Source organism: Mastigoproctus giganteus, chromosome 4 (genome assembly GCF_048544385.1).
Source record: "Mastigoproctus giganteus isolate SK-2022 chromosome 4, ASM4854438v1, whole genome shotgun sequence".
NCBI lineage: Eukaryota > Metazoa > Arthropoda > Arachnida > Uropygi > Thelyphonidae > Mastigoproctus > Mastigoproctus giganteus.
Window position 1 is genome coordinate 74670243 of NC_143578.1, and position 23427 is coordinate 74693669.

The 23427-nt window shown below is 35.4% G+C and overlaps 1 protein-coding gene across 1 annotated transcript in view; it reads left to right on the plus strand.

Annotated features, from left to right (window-relative positions):
• The window catches only part of LOC150086838 (uncharacterized), a 120212-nt gene extending 102584 nt beyond the window's left edge, over positions 1-17628 (plus strand). The window contains exons 9-11 of the mRNA XM_090372291.1: positions 6525-6794; positions 11746-12001; positions 17600-17628. Coding sequence (XP_090228417.1) covers positions 6525-6794; positions 11746-12001; positions 17600-17628 — 555 coding nt within the window. The remainder of the gene's footprint in view (positions 1-6524; positions 6795-11745; positions 12002-17599) is intronic.
• The last annotated feature ends 5799 nt before the right edge of the window (positions 17629-23427 follow it).

Here is a 23427-nt window from a genome sequence, read left to right on the forward strand (position 1 = left end):
TAAAATAATAAATAAAAACTGGAAAATAATTTTTTAACCAATGAAGGATTTCTTCCTCTTTATCCTGCATTATGTCCATTCATTCCTCCAACCAGCGCAAGGCAACAAATAATATCCAAAGGAATATAATAAGTCACAAAAGAGAATTGGAAGAAATGTGATTAGCTTTCATTGATTGTAATTACTGAAGGAAAGAAACTGAGACACTGATAAGATAATTGATGTTGTAATGCATGATGGACAGTTAATTAATCTGCACAATTTTCAGATTCTAATGATACTGATTTTGTAAATTTAAGCAGAATTGATGAGATTCCATAATGTATGAAAAGCCCTTGTATATGACAATTTCTGTGCAAAACCTCTTTGATGCTGTTTGAAAATTTGCACTTTTATGGTTTTTTAAACTTGAAAATGGAAGTGAAAACTAATTGTGCATGTGTTTTTTTGTGTGCACGTGCCATATTGTCAAAAGCAACTAGACATCTGCATGTTTCAAAAAAACCTTTTGGTGCTATGATATTTAATAATGTGTCAGCCCACCTTGACTTACACACTGTATCCTTGTCAGTAGACTCTAAACTAATATTTTATTATAGGAATGCTGTATTTTTGTCCATTTCTTCTTCAGCATTGTCATCTAATTTTTCTACTGACTGTGGGCATGTTATTGTTATTGTTATTTGGTTTTTAGGAGCATTAGCAACTAAGGCCATATTGCTCCGGTGCGGTGGTCATTCCTTGACCTTTCCGCATACTTCGTATTTGGTGGTGACGGGCTCGAACCCCTGTCTAATCAAGAAGCGTGTGGTACGCACTGCTGCTCCTTCCCACCTGGCTACGGAGGCGCCCTGTGGGCATGTAAATTACCCAAAGCAGATATGCCAGTGGGGTCTGTGGGAGCTAAGGTTGATGTGCTTGGCAGGCAAACAAAACTTTTGCATACCAGTGTCTTTAAAACAGTTACTACAGTGATAGTATGCCACATTGTACTGCTATGCAGTACAGTGTGGTGCATTGTCATGTTCGAACAGAGGCCTCCCCCCCCCCATACTGTTATCACACTTTGGGAAGAGCAGAATTGTCCAGAATTGTGAATGCCTGGAATAATGAACATTGCATGGCAACCAGTGCCCCAAACCCAAAACACAACCACCTCAGATGGTGGTTGTGTTTTGGGATGACACTATGTTAAATAACATTGTCTGGATATCCTAGATTCAAACACAGATTGTAGCCCAAAGATCAAATTGAAAACCCACGTGCCTTGATTCATCACTCCACAACAGCTTTCCCAGGCATTAGTTATGATGGACTGCACCTGGAAAGTTATCCCTGTGTATTGTATGCTGTAACATTTGGTTTTTTGTTTCAGCTCTTCCATAAAATCTGATACTATTCAGCTGCATACATATTGTCATACTAATATCAGCTCCTGAACTCCCAGTTGACAGTATGTGATGAGGTCTGATCTGCATACTATTCTACCAAGTTTCCTTCAATCTCTTTCTATTAATTTTTTTGACCCCCTCAATATTTCCTGTGTGTAGTACGACATTTCCATTTGTTGATGACATCAGCCATCATTGATCTAGGGTGTTGCAGCTTTAAACAGTGTTATGAAGAGATATCTTGCTAGGGGCTCACATCTGGTATGTGCTTGGCACACCCAGGGTCCTGAGCTGGATATCATCATTCTTCTCTTTTTTTGGTGATTCCTGTCTACTTCTCTCTCTCTCTCTCAGGATAATTCAGAATTTTTTTTTTTTTTTGGCTGGTGAAGCATAAGCTTCAAGCTTCCTTGCACCATATAGCTAATAATAATGATAATTTTTTGGTAGTGACCTCCAGAAATGGAGGTCACTGCCATAAAACAATTTGCAGTTTCCAGTTTATTGGGCTTCTGTAAATGCAATTGGGTAGTAAATGCAATCTTATTGCATTTGTGATAATACCAATAGCTGGAATTGTGTGAGTTTTTACGTTATGGTGAAATCTGTGTCCCCCTCACTGAAATCTTCAATCGTATAAAAGAAAAACCAAATTTTTAGAATTTCTTTTCTTTGTTCCTATTTTTAAGCTTGTTGCTCTGTATATTACCTGTGCAATTTGTACGTACTGTGATCGTCATTATTGATTTTTTTTTTTTATTATTATTTTTTTTTTTTTACTGTTTTAAATTTTACAATCCTAAAAAAGAAAAAAAATTGAGTGAAAAAAAGTTAACATAAGTCTGAAGTTACGTAAGTTGGGGGTGCCTCCGTAGCCAGGTGGGCAGGAGCAGCAGTGCGCAGCACATGCTTCTTGATTAGACCGGGGTTAGAGCCCGTGACCACCAAATACGGAGGATGTGGAAAGGTCAGGGAATGACCACCGCATATCCCCGGAGCAATATGATCTTAGTTGCTAATGCTCCTAAAAACCAAATAACAACAACGTAAGTTGGGGACTTACTGTATCAAAAAATGTTCAGCACCCTACATAAAAAGTATGCCGATAGATAAAAAAACGAATAAACTTGCGAGTAGTGCATGTCCATCATATAATAGCTAAAGTGCATGTCCATCATATTGGACATGCACTTTAGCTATTAGATTTTAAAGGGAAGCTATTAGATTTTAAATCTAATAGCTTCCTTTTATTTTTTACAATGTCATGTATGGTTCGGTCACCAACACTATAATGGTTCTTTAAAGATTTAATGGATGCACTGTTTTCAAACTTTTGAATAATTTCAAGTTTTTGTTTAATTGAAAGCACAACTCTTGTTTTTACCCATCATTTTCGCGATTTTTATAAAAAAAAAAAAAAAAAATTTGAATCCCTGACATAAATAACGAAACAAAATTTTTCTTTTTGCAGTGCAACGGAATCCAACAATCGACGTGACATGCTAAAACAAACTAAACATTTGTTCTCTCTCTCTCTCTCTCTCTCTCTCTCTCTCTCTCTCTCTCTCTCTCTCTCTCTCTCTCTCTCTCTCTCTCTCTCTCTCTCTCTCTTTTTTAAGCAGTGAGTGTGAAGACAGTGGGCTTTGCAAGATAATAGACGTTAATCTATTATAATGCCACTTCTTGTGGCTTATTTACAACTCAAAACATCTATTTATACCTATTCTAGTTATTACTTGAATTTTATGATTTCTGGTTTATTTTATTATTTTTTTTTTATTTGGAGCGTTGAAGTGTCCCGGTTAATCTGATCCTGGTAAATCAAGAGTCTGCTGTATATAAATATATATATATTATTAATGTTTTAAGATTATTAATATTATTAATATTTTTGTATACATGCAACTTCTTACTGGTACATATCTATAATGTCCAGGGTCATTACTAGCACAGATGGGAAATGCTCTTCTGTCTGTATTAGTAATGGCTTGAGCAGTTCTGGGCTATTATTGTATACAAGGGCAGGAATGTATATTTCCATTTTATTTCCTTACCTAATTTTGCCTCCTGTTAGCAAAACTGCTATACCATTGCCTGTGACCACAAAATACAACTTTTATACAAAATGCAATATTTTCATTTTGGCTACCATTTTACTTTGCAAAAAGGAAATTGTGCCATATTCCAGCTAAATGATGTTACTTCTTATTTGTTTGTGGTTATGTCATCTCCATTTCAATTGAGACAGATTGTGGATTCTGCAGTGTAATTTTCCATAGAGATTATAATTTTTTAATTTATTTCTTGTAGTGGCTGCGTATACAATGCTAGATCACTTAATTTCTAATTTTATTCATACATTTAAAGGCAAGATTTCCTACATGAAGCACAAAAATTCAAATTTTTAATCTGGGAACTCATCATATGCTTTGTCATGAGTTCCCAGATTATTTGTATTTCTCTTATTCCTTCATGGGGTGGAAATCTGCCATTGGTTTTTGTTTGTATAAAAAAAATTACCATTTGACAAAAGAAGCAGATATATTTAATCTATATCCCTAATTCTAAACTCTTGATACTGTTTGGTAATGCCACATAATAAGTTATTTTTATTTTCCCCACATAAAAGGTGTAATTTTACATGATGCCAACTAGAGAGAGAGGATTAAAGTATTGCATGGGAAGGCCCTAATGTGTTCCAATAGGTATTCAGTGGAGTCCTAGGACAACCCCTTTGAATTACTGATATTTTTTCTTAGCCTGTAAGCAGTAGGATCACATTAGAGATACTCCTTGAGCACTGCAGGTTAAACTGCTACTTATTTAAATAATAAAATAATTTTTCCCCCTGCATAATCTGCCATTTAGATATGGCCTTATTGAAAGTTGTCTATTTTTATTAATTATCCTTTTGTTTTTTATCAGTACTAGTTCCTTTTTTTCCCTTTTTTATTATTATCTACTGTTGTATTATTATTTTTATTTTATTATTATTTATTTATTTTATTATTTTTTTGTTCATTATTTTTTTTATTATTTATTTATTCGTTTTTTTTTTTTTTTTGTTTTTTTTCTCTCTTCATAACCTGCACCATGGGTGGTTTTTCCCTTCCCTTTCCCCCCTCCCTCTGGAATGGGCCTCCAGAGAATCCTGGCAACTCTAGGTGGATTAGTCTCTCTTTGAGACAGTAGATCTCAAAGGGACTGGCCCACCTTCCCGTGGTGTGGACGAGTACTCAGAATCATCTGTCCAGGTGACAGATGCTTCTGGGTAGCCAAGAGTCCAGAACAGAACACACACATAATACACACAAACCTACATCACTCGCATATCTGGCCCATTTCTAATGATACTGTTCTTCACAGAGAAACGAGGCGGAATTGAACAGACTTCTAGGTGCCACCCATTACATATACCCATGTCCACATGTGATACACAGGTATAGTCTGATAAGGTCTATCAGGTTTGTAATCAGAGAAAGGTATTAAAGCTAGATTTACGATAAGTCTATTTTGGCAGTTAGAACATTCTCTATTCTGACTGTCAGTTCCAGCTGCCTATGCTTTAGCATAGCACTAGTACTTCAGAATTTGAAGAGCTACTTTTTAAAATCTGCAACATATGGAGGAAGAGGACTTTAACTAGGTGAAAGGGTATATCTGGCTGATTAGTTGTATCTCAGTTTGGGACAAAATATCTTATCAGAAAAGATATAGAATTTTAAATAATTTGCACTTTATTTAGTAAAGGCCTGTACAGCCATTGTTAATGAAGGAAGAAGGCTGGTAGTACCTCTATACAGTTATTAACGTCCTCTATATGTTTATGTAGCAGCATCTATATTAATTCTGTGTCCTCTTTTGGAAATTCCTGTGGTGATATAATATCATAATAATAATAAAAAAAAAAAAAAAGTGAAAAAAAAAAAAAAAAAATTGTGGTGTTGAATTGAAAGAGGTTGCAGGTTCTATGAATCTTGAAAATGGTGCTAAGGAGTGTAGTCTCACTGTTGGCAGAGGTCATTAAGTCTGCAAATTTCAAACATAAATTAAGGAAGAATTGGAATTCTTCATGTTAGTTGGAATTTCAAGATCCAAGTATATCTTGAGGTAAATTATCACTGAGTCAAAGCAAAGAATCTTCCGAGTCTTCAATCTCTGGAGGTGTAGGTGAGATGTTAGAATGGGAGGTGGTTCTCTCGGATAACGTTATCATGTTAGCAGAATTGGATAGTTGAGGATAATAGGTATGATAAGGACATTGCACTTTTGACACCACGTAGATCTCGTGAATTCAATCAAAATATGTCGTCAAAGGCAGATATGCTATGGTGGGGAAGAAAGTTAAGTTGGATCACTGTGTTCATCGTGCAGTAGGTCTCCCATTTTAAGATGAAATAATAGGAGGAAAGTCAAGATCAATATGCCTAAGAATGAGTGGGATAAAGAATTATGTAAAGTTAAGAGAAATATTCAGAGTGATATGGATTTGGCCAAGGAAAATAAAAATTCTTCAACTAAAATTGAGATAGGAAATGCCACTGAAGCAAGTATTGTTGTGTTCAAAAGAAATTAGGAAGAAAAACATGAATTTTAATCCTGTTGTCCAAAAAAGTGACTTCTTTTGGGGAGAGAAACTGTCTCACACAGATGGCGATTTTGGAGTTGATAATACTGACAGCTTTGCAGAAATATAAATAAACATTTAAATTACACAAAAATTTGGAAGATTTCCTTTTTGCCAAGGAGAGTGGTATCAATCAAAGTTCAATCACAGTGATACTGTCTAGATGGGATCTTCTTAAGGAACAGATACAGTGTATGCATGAATTCTCTCAGAATTATGGGCAAGATATCGATAACTGACAAAATCTAAAACTTTATAGTGATGTAGTTAAGAGTGACGTGGGTTCTGCTATGAAGGATACTGGCTTAAAAGGGAGTTCCTCATGTGATGAAATGGCTAGATCATATGATGATGAACATGTTTTATTAATTCAAGCTAACGACAACTCTGTACTCAAAAGTAGTGAAGATGTCCGAATTGCTGTGGGTAAGGAAATGAGAAACTCGTTGAGAGGGGTCAGGATACGGAAGGTAAGAAAGGTATTTGATTGTAGCATTGTTTTTTAGAGACACAAACTAAAAAAGACAGAAGAAATTTTAAAAAAATGTGAACAGTTGACATGTCTTGGATTAGCTTTTGGATTTTCCAAAAGACCTGGAATGAAGTTAATTGTGTATGATGTTAGTAAGGAAATACAGAAGGATGATCTTCTACATGACGTTCATGAGAAAAATCTTTTGCATTTGGGACTGACGAAAGAGGAGGTGGTTTCCGAGGTCACTGTTCGCTTCATAAGTAGGAACAGGAGTGATGCTGGTAATAACCGGATTTTGGAGGTAAAGAATTAGAATGTTTTTGTAATGTAACAGCAGTGTTTGTTTGTTTATTTGTTGGACTGATGTCATACAGGTTAAACGATTTCTAGCTTGTGACTGTATGCTAGGGTTTTGGGCATACTGCCAAAACCCTAGACGACAAGATCCTATATGTAGCCATTGTGCTGGGAAAGTCCATATGTATAAAAATTGCAAAGACACTAACAAAGAGGCTGTATATTCCAACTGTATTACTAGAAACCATGTGGGAGACACATTCTTTTGTGACAAAGTGTCCAGAATATCAAAGAGTGTTTAAACTAATTAAACTGTGTACAGTTGATTCCTTTCGTCCAAATTACTGTAACTCAAATCAGTACACGTACAATATAAGTTCATTTAAAAGTTTGAAAATAATGCAGCTGAATGCGAATGCGCAGCATTCTCTCAATCTTGTTGTAGATGAAATTAAAATTGTATGTCAACAAGAAAATATCAATGTTGCTTATATCCAAGAACCTTATGTGAATGATAAGATAGTTGGTTATCTCCCTTTCTGTAGGGTCATATATAATCCTTGTCGAGACGTGAGAACTACAATAATTGTTTTTAATTCCGATTCAGTAGTAACCAAAATTGAATCCTTATGTAGTCATGTGGTTTGTGTTAACATTCAGTCTGTATTTGTTTCAATGTATTTTAATACAACTCTGACATTTGGCCATATTTAGTTTATATTGGTAGTGTTCTTGATAAGCTAGGAAATTTGCCTGTATTGTTTGCAATTGATTCTAATGCCAAGAGTTCACTTTGGTTCAGTGGCACTACTGATGATAGAGGGAAAGCTTTAGATGATATGATATGACAGCAGTGCATAAACTTATGGTTCACAGTCAACCTGGGAAGGAGTCCATCTTTTGGAGAGTAAATGGTGAATCAAACATTGACCTAACTCTTACTAACTCCATTGGCACTAGATTTGTCTGTGGATGAAAAGTCAAATCTGACTGGGTATTGATTGATCATGTACGATATTTTATGAAATCAATACAGATGGGGAAAGCAGAGTTGGCTTTATTCAATTACGACGCTTTGCTATTAAGTATGCATACTGAGATAACTTTGAGAAAAGTCTTCAGTGGGCCATGATCGTGGTCTCTGAGTTACCTAACAGGACAGGTGAGAACTCTGGAGTTTTTGCAAAAAGTCATCTATGATGCCTGTGTAGCTGCTATGAAATGGAAACATAAAACATAGACTGGTTCAGTGGTGGACACTTCAGCTTACTCTATTGAAAAAAAAAAACAGGTTAATAAGGCTAGGAAGCAATTCCAGAAGAGCAAACATAGGGAAAGTGGCTTGGAAGTTGTTTGATTAAAGAAAGACTATCAAAATCTTTGTAACAAGTATGTCCATGCTATTGCTAAACAAAAATATGACTGCTGGAAAACATTGGTGAAAACAGCAGGAAATAATGTCCCTTAGGGATTGGTTTTTAAAGCTTGTACTGGCAAATTCAGAGCAGCTGCTGATGTTATATATGCTATTGGCAAGGGCTGCACTGAGACGTGTAATTGGGAAGATTCCATAAGTGTAATCTTAGATCACCTTATAGGTAGTGATAATGTGGCTGATAACCTATGTATTAATCTAGAAATCGTCATATGCATGCGTTGAATGAGTCGTATGGTAATGACATTGAAGAATTATCCTTTACCCATGATGAACTTCTCACCGTTGTTAAATCATTAAAAATAACAAATGTCCAGGTATGGAACTACTGGAGGGAGAGGTAATCAAAAAGTTCTCTAATTTTTATTCGAATGAATTGTTACAAGTTTTTAATAACTGTTTAAGAGATGGTGTATTCTGTCTCTCTCGAAGCATGCACTGCTCAAGATTATCTTAAAATCTCCAACCAGTTCACCTGCTTCATATGGTCCTATTGCATTGCTCCCTGGTCTTGGTAAAGTTTATGAGAAGATTTTAGCCATGCTGATTACTATCTACCAGAGAAGTAATATTGGCCTTTCTAACAAACAATATGGTTTCACTCCTGGTGTAGGTACTGAGGATGTGCTTCACCCTTTAGTTCGTAATGTTTGGGAATCCAATTGTAAATATACCTTGAGAATTTTTGTAGACTTTGCTGGTGGCTTTGATTCCATTATTTGGGACAGTGTATTGATGATGTTGTGCATAGCTAAATATTCTTTTAATATTTTCTCTATAATTAAAGATTACCTTAGGGATCGCACAGTAACAGTTAAGTTGAATTTTGGATAAATTATGCGTCGTATGACTTAAGGCTGCCCGCAGGGATTTGTCTTTGGCCCTTTAATGTGGAACTTGATTTTGGAAGATTGGCTCAAGAGAATTTGACCACCTGCACACAATAGCTTATGCAGATGATATGGTAATACCTGTGGTTCATGGAAACTCCAGAAAGGAGCTTGAAATGAGATCTGATTGCATATTGAAAGCATTATGCAAATGGTGTAATTTACCTAGGCTGACAATCTCTACATCCAAAACTAAAATCACGATGTTGAAGGGCGCATCCGTAGCCAGGTGGGCAGGAGCAGCAGTGCGTAGCACACGCTTCTTGATTAGACCAGAGTTTGAGCCTGTGAGCCACCAAATACGGAGGATGCAGAAAGGCCAGGGAATGACCACCGCATATCCCCGGAGCAATATGGCCTTAGTTGCTAATGCTCCTAAAAACCAAATAACAACAACAACGATGTTGAAGGATAAATTTGCTCTTAGTAGACCTCTTCTCGTAAGAGTGAATGGTTATTTCCTTACAGCAGATATTAATGATTAAATACTTGGGAATATGTATTTCTAGTGGCTTGAACTTTATCTTACATATTAATTATATATCAGAGAAGGTGAAGAGATTTATTGCAATGATCTCAAGAATAATGTGGATGGAATGGGAGATAAAGGGGAAAGCATTCCATTTGATTTATGATTGTATTTTTCTGCTGATTGTTATGTATGGTGCATCAATCTGGGTTGGCCATGCAATCAAAGCAAGCAACACCAGAAAGCTCTATTCTGTACATAGTTACATTACTCAAAGTGGTTATGGCCTGCAGAACTATTTCCACAGAAGTTTTGCAACTGTTAGCTGGCAAGATGCCACTCGATTTACAGTTAGTATTTAGAAGCTTGTTCTTTTATTTGAGAAGAGGTATAAAATTTGAGTTGCTGGGCATCAAAATTAACTCTTTTAAATGACTTAAGAAACAAAAAGAAGAGGATTTGGGAGCTCCTTTTACAAAAATGGCAAAGCAGATGGAAGTGTTTTGAAAAAGGTAGAATAGCATTCAAATTTTTCCCTTATGTTAATGGCGTAAATTATATTAATCTATGTTGTACATTTTTATTAACAGGTCACGAATCATTTTTTGCTAAACTAATAGTCTCTTGGAATTGTAGAAAGATATAACTGTACATGTGGTGATCTGGAAACATGTTGTTTTTAATTGTTTGGTATATGCTGATTTGCATTTTGATTTGCTAAATAATGTTGATAATGTAACTTGTCTGGTGGATGGAATTGAGCCATTGCTAATGAAAACAAGGGAAAATTTTATTGCCTTTCAAAATTTTCAAATTCAGTTTTTGTGAGAAGGGATATTCTTTTGCAATTGGAAGAGTTAAGATTGAATAATGGATGAATTGGTGGACTGTACACTTTTATTTACATGGAATAGTATGTTATTTTTTATATAGGAGCAGATAAATTTCTTTGCCGAGGTGGACAGGATGTTGGTACTCTGTTTCCTTCATTGATTGATATTGTGTCCACTTCTGTTCCTGCCAACTCAGTTGGCAAGAAGCCTTAGTTGTTGTTTTTCATGGGTTTGATCTTGCAATAACAATTCTTCCATCTTAGTTTTGCTGGTTAATATGAGTAACTTCTGTTGAGCTCTCTGACTGCTGGTGGATGGCTGCTCCTTGAACTGCTTGTTTATCTTTTGAAGATTACTGGTGATGATCAGTCTCTAGGATGTGATGCTCATCTGTGGACAGTCTCTTCATCGGTTTCTGTTGTAGCATGCTTGTTTAGCTCGTGCTGTAACTGAGGGGATGACCATTGCACAGAGTAGTTGACTTGTCATGATTGAATTGAAGTAATAATTGATTGATATTGTTAATATTTGTATACTGTACCATGTCTGTATATATGGCAGATTTGCTAGAATATTTTGGCTAGGGGGCTGCTGTACTTAATAAATTGGGGGGAATGAAAAATACTATTTCTTCAAGAAAGTCATCAATAAAAATGAAACTGTCAAAATGTTTATGTAAATCCATACAAGCCATTAAAAACGATGAAAATATTAAAATCAAAAATTGGAAAAGCGTTAATGCTCTACTGTAAAAGTCAGATTGGTAGGAGTACAGATACAGTACTTTTATATGGGGCAACAACACCAACAACCATACTGTATAAAGCAATATCGGTAACTAGCCACACAATGTTTCATAGCCCAAGAACAAATCAGAGAATTGCGTAATCACTTCCATTGAACACTTGTGAACTGTGATAAGGAAAAAAAAGTAGTAATATAAACTGAAGCACTGATTACAATAAAGGGCATTATTCTGTGTATTAGTATATGTCTGATTGGGACCTCATGAAATTATAACGTTATCCTTGCTCACAATATGTGGCATGTACTGTACGTACCAGTTTCAGTTGTTCCAAATAATAGTATGCACTATTAATGTTAATCATGTAAACATTTAAGTTGAATGATATTTACTATATTTCGATAAATAACTCAGAAATATTCCTATTTAAAGAATGACTAATGGAAACTTTCTAATTTTACTGAGCTTTCTACTATATTCTGATTATCAGAATTTGGCCAAATTAAGATTTTCATAATTAAAGAAGAATTATTTTAAAGCCTTTTGTCATTTTAATGATTTATTATTCCTATTTCTTAAATAGGAATTGGAAGAAAGGAAACGACAGGTGTTGATTGCTGCAGTAAAAGAAGCTCAAGAAGCTGCAGAAGCCGAGAAGAAGGCACGTAAAGCCCAGAAGCTTAATCTAAATTCTGTATCACCTGATAAAATCCAGTCTAGGAAGCCTCCACTTGGCTGTAATTCCCCAGATCTTCCAGATGAGGAACAAGGAGTAATTACCTTTCAGCAGGTCAGTACAGAAGAAGGCAGTCTTAGTTTTGGCACAAAGAGTGAAGAAGGTAGGTCATGATTTTTAAGAGTGAGCAGCTACCAAAAACTATAAAAATACCCTCATTGTTACTAATAATATTTTCTAAAAAATATTCAAAACTGCCTGTACTATAGGAATTTTAAGATGAATGCCATTGCAATACAGAATTTTTTTCAACACTGGCTGACTAGAGATAGAACATTGCAAACACTCTACTCAACTGAAAATCCAAACTGGATTGGATTACTTGTTTGGCAAAGGTGTAAACAAGCCCTAAATCTTTTGGCACTAATTCCATACTTGGATGCATCCTAGGTAGTTGTCCCCCCCCCCCCAGAACTCAACTCACAGCAACAGATCACCTCATCAGGAAACTTCCAATTCAAGGATCCCCCTCATTCCCTGAAATTGTCCCTCATCAGTGAAACTTTCAGTGGTGTCAATTTCTATTAAAAGCCACTCCTTTGTAAGTCTCAGCCATATAACAGAAAGAGACAGTCATCCCTAGTTTTAGTATCCTGCTTTACCGTCCCATGAACTATTGGGGGAATTGATGCATACTCCATTAACTGATTTTCTGTAATATCTTTGTTCTTTGATATTTTTGTACGAGCAGCAAATGCTCTAGTTATTAGTCCATTGAGGAAGCTAGCAGAAATACATCTGATACACTTGAGTGTTTCATTTATTCTATTAGTATTTATTCTGTTTTTAATATTGCTTGTTTCTTGTCAAGCCTAATGCATTAAATAATTTGCATTTTTAATGCAGAGCATAAAAAAATTACCATGCTAATTACCAAGAAATATTTTAGGTTAAAAATGCTAAATACCAAGAAATATTTTATGTATGAGAATGCACAGAAATAGTTTCTATTCTTATATGTAAATTTTACATTATTCCAAGGCTTGCAAAATGCTCTGTGCACTTCTAGTGAGTTATGCTCAACACGAGCTACACACACTCAGGCACAGTGTGTACTAAGGTACTTTTGTTTAAAAAATTATTTTGCAATGCAAAAAAAAAAAAAAATGTTAATCATAGTTGTATCCATTATAATGTTAAAGGATGACATTACAAAATAAATAATTTAACCCTTGTCTGGAGCTCAGAATGTCAAATACATATCAAGAAAATATTAAATACTTATTTCAAAAAACAGTCCATTATTAGTAGTATTTCAAAGTATGTTTGACACAAGCTTTTGAAAGTTTATAACACCAAAAAGGTGGTGTACTGGTATTGTTTAAAAAAAAAAAATTATAATAAATGCCAACTTTTTTATCCAGTGTAAATGGGGTGTTGCCACTTTGACACCAGTTTTTCCAGTTTAGCATTAGCAAAGGCATAATATGATGCAAGAAAGCAAGCTTATGCAGCATCAGCCAAAAAAAAAAAAAAAAAAAAAAAAACAACTCCCATTTCACCCCTCCGTTCATTCCAAGTACCTGTCCAGCTCACCCTTAAATTTATTTAGGCTATCAACTTCCACAACAAAGGATGGCAGTCTGTTCCAACAACCAACCACCCGCTGGCTAAAGGCAAACTTCTGCACATCTATCGTTCCTCAATTTGAATTTATGCCCTCTCAAATGATTATTCTTAGCAAGAGGAAGAATTCCATCAGCATTGAGCATGCTCAAACCATTCAAGGCTTTGTACACCTCAATCAGATCACCTTGCAGGTGCCTAGTCTCCAGACACTGTAATTTGCAAAATTTAAGCCTTTCTTCATAAGAGCAACCCTTTGTTCCATTCACTAATCTTGTTGCCCTTCTCTGTGCTCATTCCAACAGCTCTACATCCTTCTTAAAATGAGGCCTCCAGACCTGTATACAGTACTCAAGGTGTGGCCTGACCATTGCTTTATATAAGGGGATAATCACCTCCTTATCCCTGCTAGAAAAATTCCTGTATATCATTGAAAAGACACTATGAGCTACTCTTGCAGACCATCTGCACTGCTCAGAAAACTTCATATCTGCCTGCACAATTACCCCAGGTCCTTCTCGTTCTCTACCACTGTCAGTTTAGTACCACAGAGTTGATATGTCACTCTGGGGTTGCTGCTTCCCATACTTTACATTTTGTCAATATTAAACTTCATTTGCCAACTCTCAGCCCATCTGCTCAACTTTTCTAGATCCTGTTGCAGCAGCGTACTGTCATTAGTGTCCTTAACAACCCTGCCAATTTTCGTATCATCTGCAAACTTAGACATCAAGCTTGATATACCATCATCAGTATCATTTATAAATACAGAAAACTGGATGACTATCATTTATAAATACAGAAAATTGGAAGCCACAGTTTCCACTGTGGCTTCCAATAGCTAAATTTTTGTTAGCAGATGCAATACACAAAATAATTAATAGATGCAATATAAAAAAAAAGTGACTTTTTTAAATTTCCAATTATAAATATGTAGGAGCATGCAGATACTATACTGATGAATCAGAAACACCTGCTGTGCATGGCCGATAACATGATTCACTATGGTTAGGATATGGAGCAGGGAAACTCAAACAAATGTGATATCTCTTTGATTAATGAGAGCAGCGCTTACTCTTTTTCTCAAGAATAATTGAAAAAAGCTTATTGGCATTTCATACCTGATCCTACATTTTTGCTTTTTGTGTAATAACTTGCCTCTGCTTTCACCTTAACAATGGTTAAGGTGCAAGCAGAGGCTTTAGTAACCCTGGATATAATCCCCGTGTGCAAGTCCTGAAATATGGCACCTATTATACTTGTAGGTAACTACCCATGTGAGAACCAATGTAAGCAGTGATCGAGGTGTGGTACCAACACCACACAGAATGCCGCTTCTCTGCGTTACTAGGCAATACTAGGTGGTAGATAACTCATCAACCAGTGCATTACCACCATTTTGCTTATTGGAAGCTTGAAGTGGTGAAGTGAAACCCAAGTTTTAAGTCTTTTCAGGTTATGATGGGCATCATAACTAGATCCAATCTTCCTTACATTTTGAGGGTACAGCTCCTTTCTGCCTTTTCTTACTGTTGAATTCATCATGAATAGTCAAACTAATAGAATAAACTTATCTGTGTAAAGATCTAAACTTCTGAAACACTTCCTCGTTTATTTCACAAATATGTGGTCTCGGTTCCAATCTCAGTTATATCATTTCTGCTTACAATCTGCCAAGCCCCACTTTTCTGACAGAATCCTGATTATTGGTTGATTCAATCACTGCTTATCTCAGTTATTTGCTGTACAATTCCTTTTGCTTCAAAGATGGTAGTTTTGCATATGTCTGCTCTGATGTTCCCTGTCAGAGACAGTAATTTGAATCTCCTCTTTTTGATCTTTTCTGGCTTAAAATATTTTTCTCTATCCCATTCAGTCAAATTCATTTATTGCCTCTATTGTTCTCCCAACTCCACTAATCACTTGGAATTCTGACTTCCTTTCTTTAAAACTTGACCTTTTTCCATTCCGACTTTCCTAACAGTGAGGTAATTTTCCTTGGTGATTTTAACGTTAAAAACTCCAGTTGGCTTTCATTTTCTAGTCACACAGATCCAGCTGATCAAGATGCTGAGGCTTTTGCAATTACTAATGATCTCCCACAGATTGCTCATTTACTTAACCAGAATACCCGACGATCCTAACCCCACAGCCAACAATCCAAACTTCCAAATATATGGACAAGGTGAGTGTTCCTCGAGGCACCTCAGATTTGGCGGTGGTCTCCTCTCTAATGAAGCCTGTCTCTCATGGCTGTGTCTCTTCTCAGCCTCATGTTGTCTTGTATTACTAGAATGTGAAGTGGGATGATCTGCAAGATATCTATTCTTCATTTCATTTGTTGAATTACAGTTTTAAATCTGTCAAATGTTTTCTCTGTCAAAGAAGTTATTCTTGCAGGGATAAATCCTTTATTCTACACTCCACCTTAAAATCTTGTCCTTTCTTTGTACACCAAAACAACAATAGTCTAGCATTCTCATCTCTTGCCAAAGCTATTGGTAAGCCACAACTTTTTCCCCATCCGTGCTCCCACTTATGTTAAAACTTGATGGTTCCATTTCCACCTCAACTGAAGGTAAAGCTGAACTGCATGCATCATACTTCTCTAACTCTTATATTGACGAACTTGGTAAACTACCTCCTACCATTCCCCATATACTCCTCTCAATGCCTCCTGTACTCTTTTGTCAATAGGATGTCAGAAGAATTTTGAAATATCTTCATGCTAAGAGAGATCTGGGTCCTTATAGTATTTCTCCACTTGTTCTCAAAAGCTGTGCACCTGAGCTTACTCCTGTTCTATGTTGCCTTTTTGCAATTTCTTATTGTACTAGTGTTTTTCCTTCTGCTTGGAAATTTGCTCACATCCAGCTAGTTTCTAAACAATGTGATAAATCCCTTCCATCCAGTTATTATCTCATTGCATGTACTTCTACTCTTTTTTAAAGTAATGGAGAAAGCCATTAACTCCTGAACTGTCTTTAAACCTTTCTCATCAATGATTGCCAATGTGAATTCCTTTATTGACAATCCACTGGCAATATACTAGCTTATGTTAACCGTCTGTGGACAAACTCAAAGTTTGCAGGAACTGAAGCATTTCAGAATTCTTGACATTTCAAAGGCTTTTGATCATGTTTGGTAGAAAGGTCTTCTAAATAAGCTTCCATCTTATGGATTGCAGACTGGTTTCTGTAATTCCATATCCAGTTTTCTCTGTGACCCTCACTGCAGGTGATGGTAGGTGGTTGTTCCCTGAGGTGCAGTTCTTTCTCCCACTCATTTCCTCTTCTATATTAATGACCGTCTTCCATTGACTGGAAATCCTATCCATAATTTTATTGATGATAGCACATGGCATTCCATCTTCCAGTTTGAGAAATCTTGCCCTGCTCAGAGATCTTTAATTTCTCAGATATTCACTACTTCCCAGATATTTAACTTCTCAGATGTTCATTCACTATTAAATGTCAATCTCCAGGTATTTCTCCAGTGGAACAAAGATCAGTTAGATAATTTCAGTTCTTCTACACTTAGTCCTGTCTTATATCTTGCAAAAAGAATTCTTCTGCTCCTATGTTTATCTACAATGACACTCAGATTTCTAGACAAGATCACATATCTCTATTAGGGATTACCCTGATTTCTAATCCCTCTTGGCATATGCATCATAATATCCCTTCCTCCGCATCAAAAAGAACTGGATTTTCTCTTTCGCTCTCAGCGTTACTTTCTTCTAAATACCTACTCACTTTGTACAAATCTCAAATTCACCCTACTGGTGCTATTGCAGTCGTGTCCTATTTGTTTGAAAGTAAATGGAAGTGGTATATTGTAGTTCATACTTCCTTCAATATATGGTGATACAGAGATTGTCTGGTGTGCTGACAGGTTGAAAGTAATAACAAGTTTCATTAATAGCCTTAATGTTCTGTGTTAAGGTTTTTGCAGTTGGAGCAACCAAATAATGTCAAATTTTGATTTAAACTAGAAAAAATCTGCTGACCTGCTGTTGCAGGCTTCAGTAAGTCGACAAAGGGGTTCTTCATCTCAAAAGCTACTTGCCCCTTTACATAATTTTATGTTTTTAATTCAACTTTTTATTTTAATGTTTTTAATTAATTCATTTTAGGTACATTTTTAACACATCCTAATTTTTAATTATATATTTTTTTGTTTCAATAAACTTTTGGTTTTTATTTTATTTTATTAGTTGTCAGTTGAGGCAGTAATGTTTTAGTATGTTTAATTCCAATGCCCAAGGCCCTTTCTCTAACAAAAATTTCTTGCAAATCACATCCTGTTTAACAGGTTGTGACTCACAAGCAATATGTATCTGAAGTGGACCGAGTCTGTGCTGCATTCTACATACAGGTGCCTCAAAGAGTGTTGAAGTGCATTTCCTAGGTGAGCTGCAATTTTGAGAGAAAGGCAGCTGGTTCTTGTTGCACGACAATGCTCCTGTCCATTCCGAACTTTTGAAGACATTTCTGACGAAATGTGGCATCATAGATATCAACTACCCACGCTACTCTCCCAATTGAGTACTGGCAAACTTCTTTCCTAAGGTGAAAACTGCCCTCAAGGGAAGGAGGTTTCAGGTTGTTTTGAGGACATAAAGAAAAATGTAATTGCTGAACTGACCATCATCCCTTTGGATACCTTGCTGACTATTTTCAGAAACTTCTAGAATAGTATAATAAATGCATTCAATCAGTTGGTGGTACTTTGAATAAAAATAAAACCATTTTTGGGCTCCTTAATTTTGTGTTTTTTATTGTACTAGTCTGGGAACTTTATTGCCGTACATGGTTTTTTTTATTAAACTGAATGAAGAAGCTTACCTCAGTATTTTCTTATGAAACCCTTGTATTCTAATACTCACTATATTGTCAAAACTAAAATTTTATAAATTACTTAAATGAATTTTTCAGCACTTGAAAGAAAGCAGATGGTTCAAAATATACAGTATCAACAATTGAAGACTCCAATCCCAACACTCGGAACTACAATAAATCATCCAAAATACGAGTGTGCAAAAAAAGACATTGGCATCATAAAATATAAAGAGCAGATAAAATTGCGAATAAAATACACTATCCTTCCAGCTGACAAAGTTCTTTTGACTCGAGTGTCATGTTCACAATAGTATAGGAGCAATAATGTGTGCGATATTTAAAAAAAAAAGCAGAGAATAACTACTTCCCTTGAGCTTGCATATGAACGACCTAAAGTCCGAAATGAGAAAACTGCGCTAAACGCTAATCGAGTTTCCATGAAGTTTCATCTCAAGGGCTGTGAGTAATTTTGTATAATTGTGTTGAATACTGAGGAGTTTAGCTTCATTAAGAAAAAAGGTGTGCCCTTCAGTAATTGCATGATATGCTAATTCAGACACTGCAGAGAGTAAAACTAGAATTGATGCAGAACGCTTCTTAAACTTTTGTTCTAAATTAGTGTTGAACCCTGATATGAAGAATAACAATCCATGCACAAAATATTGTAAACTAGATTGTTTATTTGAAATGAATTATGATCACACTGTTTGCTTAAAACTGCATGTAACTTTCTCGTAGGTTTAAAACAATTCTGTATTCTGTGTTTATAAAAGGTTTCTTTAATTGGGCATACCACTGTTCTATTTATGGAAGTGAAATAATTTCTTTTTTTCCCCTTTTGTTGGTATGACTGAGCAGTAATGCTCTGCCATGACAACGAATTAGTTTCAATTTATTGTTTCAAATTAAGCTTGTATTGTTACATCAATACAAGCTTAATTTGAATCAGAGTTTCCACCTAGCAGAGTCCCAATGAAAATACCTAATTTTCATTTTCATTAGGACTCTGTTAGATGGCAGCACGGATTCAAATTAATTACCTAATTTTTAACATTATTAGAGACTTCCCATTTATCAAAAAAAAAAAATAGTAAATGAACATTTTTAAATTAATGTATACAATGTTGAAAAATAAAGTTTGCTCACTCTGAGTTGTTCTGATCGTGTTGCAAGAATTTTGAATGACGTCTTAGTATTCTAATGCAACTGATTTTGGCTATACTGTATCACAAGAGATTCATATTTTGACATTCCCAGAATCAGTGGTTTCAGCATATTGCATTTGTAGTTCCTTTTCTCTGAATTTATTTATATTACTTTTCAAGTATTCTGTATTTTATATTTACTGGTTTCACAGTGTGTTCAACATTGAAATGGGATTAGCTTTGCACCTGCTTTTTTTTATTTATTTATTTTTTTATTATTATTATTTTTTTTTATTACTATTATGTTTTTTTATTACCTTAGACAAATTCACTTGTTTTTAACAAGTACATAAATGAAAGATATGTTAGTGCTGCAGTACAAATTGGGAATAGATAGGCAACTACACTGGAACAGATGTAAAAACTAAAGAACGGTGGCATGTTTACAATGCCTTTTTCAAAATTGTTACTGTTATGTGTAACAAAAGACTAGAACTGCAATGACCAGTAACGGAAGCTGATAGAAAGTTTGAAGCTAGTGAATCAAATTTTTCTCTTGGTTGCTTATGAAAGATACTCTGTAGTAGCAGTTTCTGTGTGCAAGGCTTTCAGAGGATCTAAACAGCTCAGGCATTTAGAAATCGATGAATACATGCTTTCTTTTCTGCAAGAAAAGGGAAATGGCGATGTACCTAATAAAGTCATGAAATGATTCAGTTAAAGGCACAAGAAATTACCAAACTATTTGGATTTACCTCACAGTGAGTTCAAATCAAGTAGTACAGAAGATCTGTGATGAAACAGCCTTACATTTTGACAAAAAACAATGTTAGCAGAAAGGTAACTGGCAGATTTCTTCAGAGTTCATTTTCTATCAGCACTGTGTTATTGTGCATGTTTTAGAGATTGCAGCTTATATTTAGAAAAATATGGCACATAATATAAAAAATAATAATAATAAAAAAGAAAGCAAGGGAAAAAACCATTAGTCTGACTTCAGTGGTAGGGAAAATCATGGAAGCAATGATAAAATAGTGCAATACAGGGACGTTTAGATAGAAACAGAATTTTGAAGAATGCACAGCATAGCCTAAACTTTAAGATAAAATCATGTTTAACTGATCTATTTAGCTATTGTAACACTACCTCATGAGTTGATGTGAGAAATAATTTCAACATTGCTTATTTGGAGTTTAGCAAAGCATTAGACTCAGTCTCTCACAAGGTTTACCCTATAAGCTGAAATGTATTGGGATCATGGATAAGATTCTAAGATGGATTGCAAAGCAGAAAGTAGATGGCTGTGATTAATCATTACTGTTCACATTTGTCTAACATAAAAGTGTGGTTCACCAAGGATCAGTTCCAGGACCACTATTATTACTGCTGATGTGAAGATTGGGAGAGTGATCAATGACAAGCAAGTGCTCCTTTCAGATGACTTGGATATGCTGTGAGGTTGGCCCGAAAATTTGGGAATTACAATAAGAGTGGACAAGAAGTTCTCCAAACAGTGTAAATAGATGGCAAGGAAGGTCCATGATGTCTTATAAATTTATTGAACATTTGCTTGCAGATATTGGGAGGTTATAGTTTCAATGCTAGAAATTTTTTGGTAGAGTAGTTAATGATCACTGTCAAGCTGAGCTTCTTCAGAGAGACCTAGATAGACTTCAGGAATGGTCAGAAAAATGGCAGCTGTGCTTTAATCCAACAAAGTGTAAGGTATTACACCTGGGAAACAGTAATCCCAAAAAAACTTATTCACTTGGTGGAGTTCAACTAAAGCCAGTACTGGAGGAAAGGGACTTGGGTGTTACGATACGGTCAGACACGAAATTCTCTGAGCATTGTAAACAGGTTGCAAGGAAGGCCCATGGTGTCCTATCGATGATCTATCGAACTTTTGCAAGTAGAGATAGGGACGTGATAATCCCATTATATAAGGCTTATGTTAGACCACACTTGGAATACTGTGTTCAAGTATGGAGACCGCACCTAAAGAAAGACATCGAGCTTCTTGAAAGGGTGCAAAGAAGGGTAACTCGCCTGGTGAGATCGGCAAAAGGGCGTCCTTATGAAGAAAGACTTCGAATATGTGGGTTGCAGAGTTTGGAAACTAGACACCTTAGAGGAGATTTGATTGAGGTGTTTAAGGCTCTGAGAGGCATCAGTAAAATGAATGAGGACAAAATTTTCAAGATTATAAATGATGCTAGAACTAGGGGACATAAATTCAAGTTACGGAGGGAAATGTTTAGATTGGACTGCAGGAAGTTTTATTTTAGCCAGCGAGTTATAAATTACTGGAATAAGTTGCCTTCATGGGTGGTAGAGGCAGACAGTTTGGGGAAATTCAAAGGTCATCTGGATAGTACTTTCGGGTAAGGGAAGCGCATAGGATGATAGGTTTAATTTCCTTTTTATTTATTTTTTTATTTATTAATTATTATTATTTAGTTATTTATTTTATTTATTTATTTTTTTTTTTGTTTTTATCATTGTTTTGTTCGGATTTTTTTTTTTTTTTTTTTTGGCTGGTGCAGCATAAGCCATAGGCTTTCTTGCACCATGCGGCCGTTACTAATACTAATACTAATTTGGAATATTGTCTCTATGAGTGGAAACTGCACCTAGAAAAGGATATCAACCTTCTTGAAATGGCCAAACAATAGGAAATGACAATCCATTTCATGAAATCTGTAAATGCTTGGTAACCAGGAACCTTAGAGAGGACCTGATTGTGGTCTGTAAGGTTCTGGGAAGGGGATATTAAAAAGAATGAAGGAGAAATTTTCATGTTTTAAATCAGTGATTTTCAACCTCTTTTTAATAACAGCACCCGTAAAGTAATTTATTTTATTTTGCGGCACCCCTACTCAATTTTCTGCCTGTTACATCCGATTCTGTGTGTGTGTGTGTGTGTGTGTGTGTGTGTGTGTGTGTGTGTGTGTGTGTGTGTGTGTGTGTGTGATATTAAAAAATATATGTTATATGATATTTATTACAATAATATAATTAAAAAAATACATTTCATAATACAAATTATATATATAGTATATAATTTTATTCTTTATATAGAGGTATTAAGCAAACATCAATTATAGATCACCACAAAATTAAAAAGATACTGTATACCTTTTTATAATGAAATAAACATATAAATTTAAAAAAATAATAAGTTTAAGTAACTTAAACCCAAATAATAAGTTTAAGTAACTTAAACCCTGGAATGTTGTTGCAGCACCCCAGTTGAAAACCACTGTTTCAAATTATTGGACACCGCTAAATTTCTATTTATTTGGCTTTAAATTTTAATGAATTATTCGTATAATTTGATTTTCTAAATTAATTTAGAGTTTCTGTTGCAATATTTTTATTCTTCGTTACCTTTCTCTTCCCTCCCTGTTAGATTTGAATCTAGGTTTAATTTTGTTTTTTCGCTCTTGTCTTGCCGTACTGCTGGCATTATTTTAAATCTTATTCTAATTTGTATGACTATATTTCAAGCGTCATGTAGAGGAGTCCATGCTTTTTGCTGCCTCTGATGTGTGCTGTACCCTCCTTTTTATTTTTTAAGTAATATTTCTTTTCCAACATTATTTAAATATAATTATGTCACATGATAGTATTGGGCGAATTGCTAGCGCTGCGCCTGTACTGCCATCTATAGTTTATTGTTCGTTTATATAAACGGGTTAAGTTTATTTTTGTCAGTAGTGTGGCTTTGCACTGGAGTGCTCTTGTCTGTCCTATTTTTTATTTTTCGCTGCATCAGGACCACCGCTGTTCAATTCCCTGCATTGGCGGTTCGATCTGGGGATCGGTGTGGCGGACTGATCTTGCGATCGTTTCGCCTTTGCGGCGATTTGTTCAGTGTTCGAAATGCAGCGATTCCCTGACCATTATTGGCCTTGTGGTCCTCTGTTGAGATGGGGCATAATGGTCAGTCTATTTTTTATTTTTGTTTTGTTTTG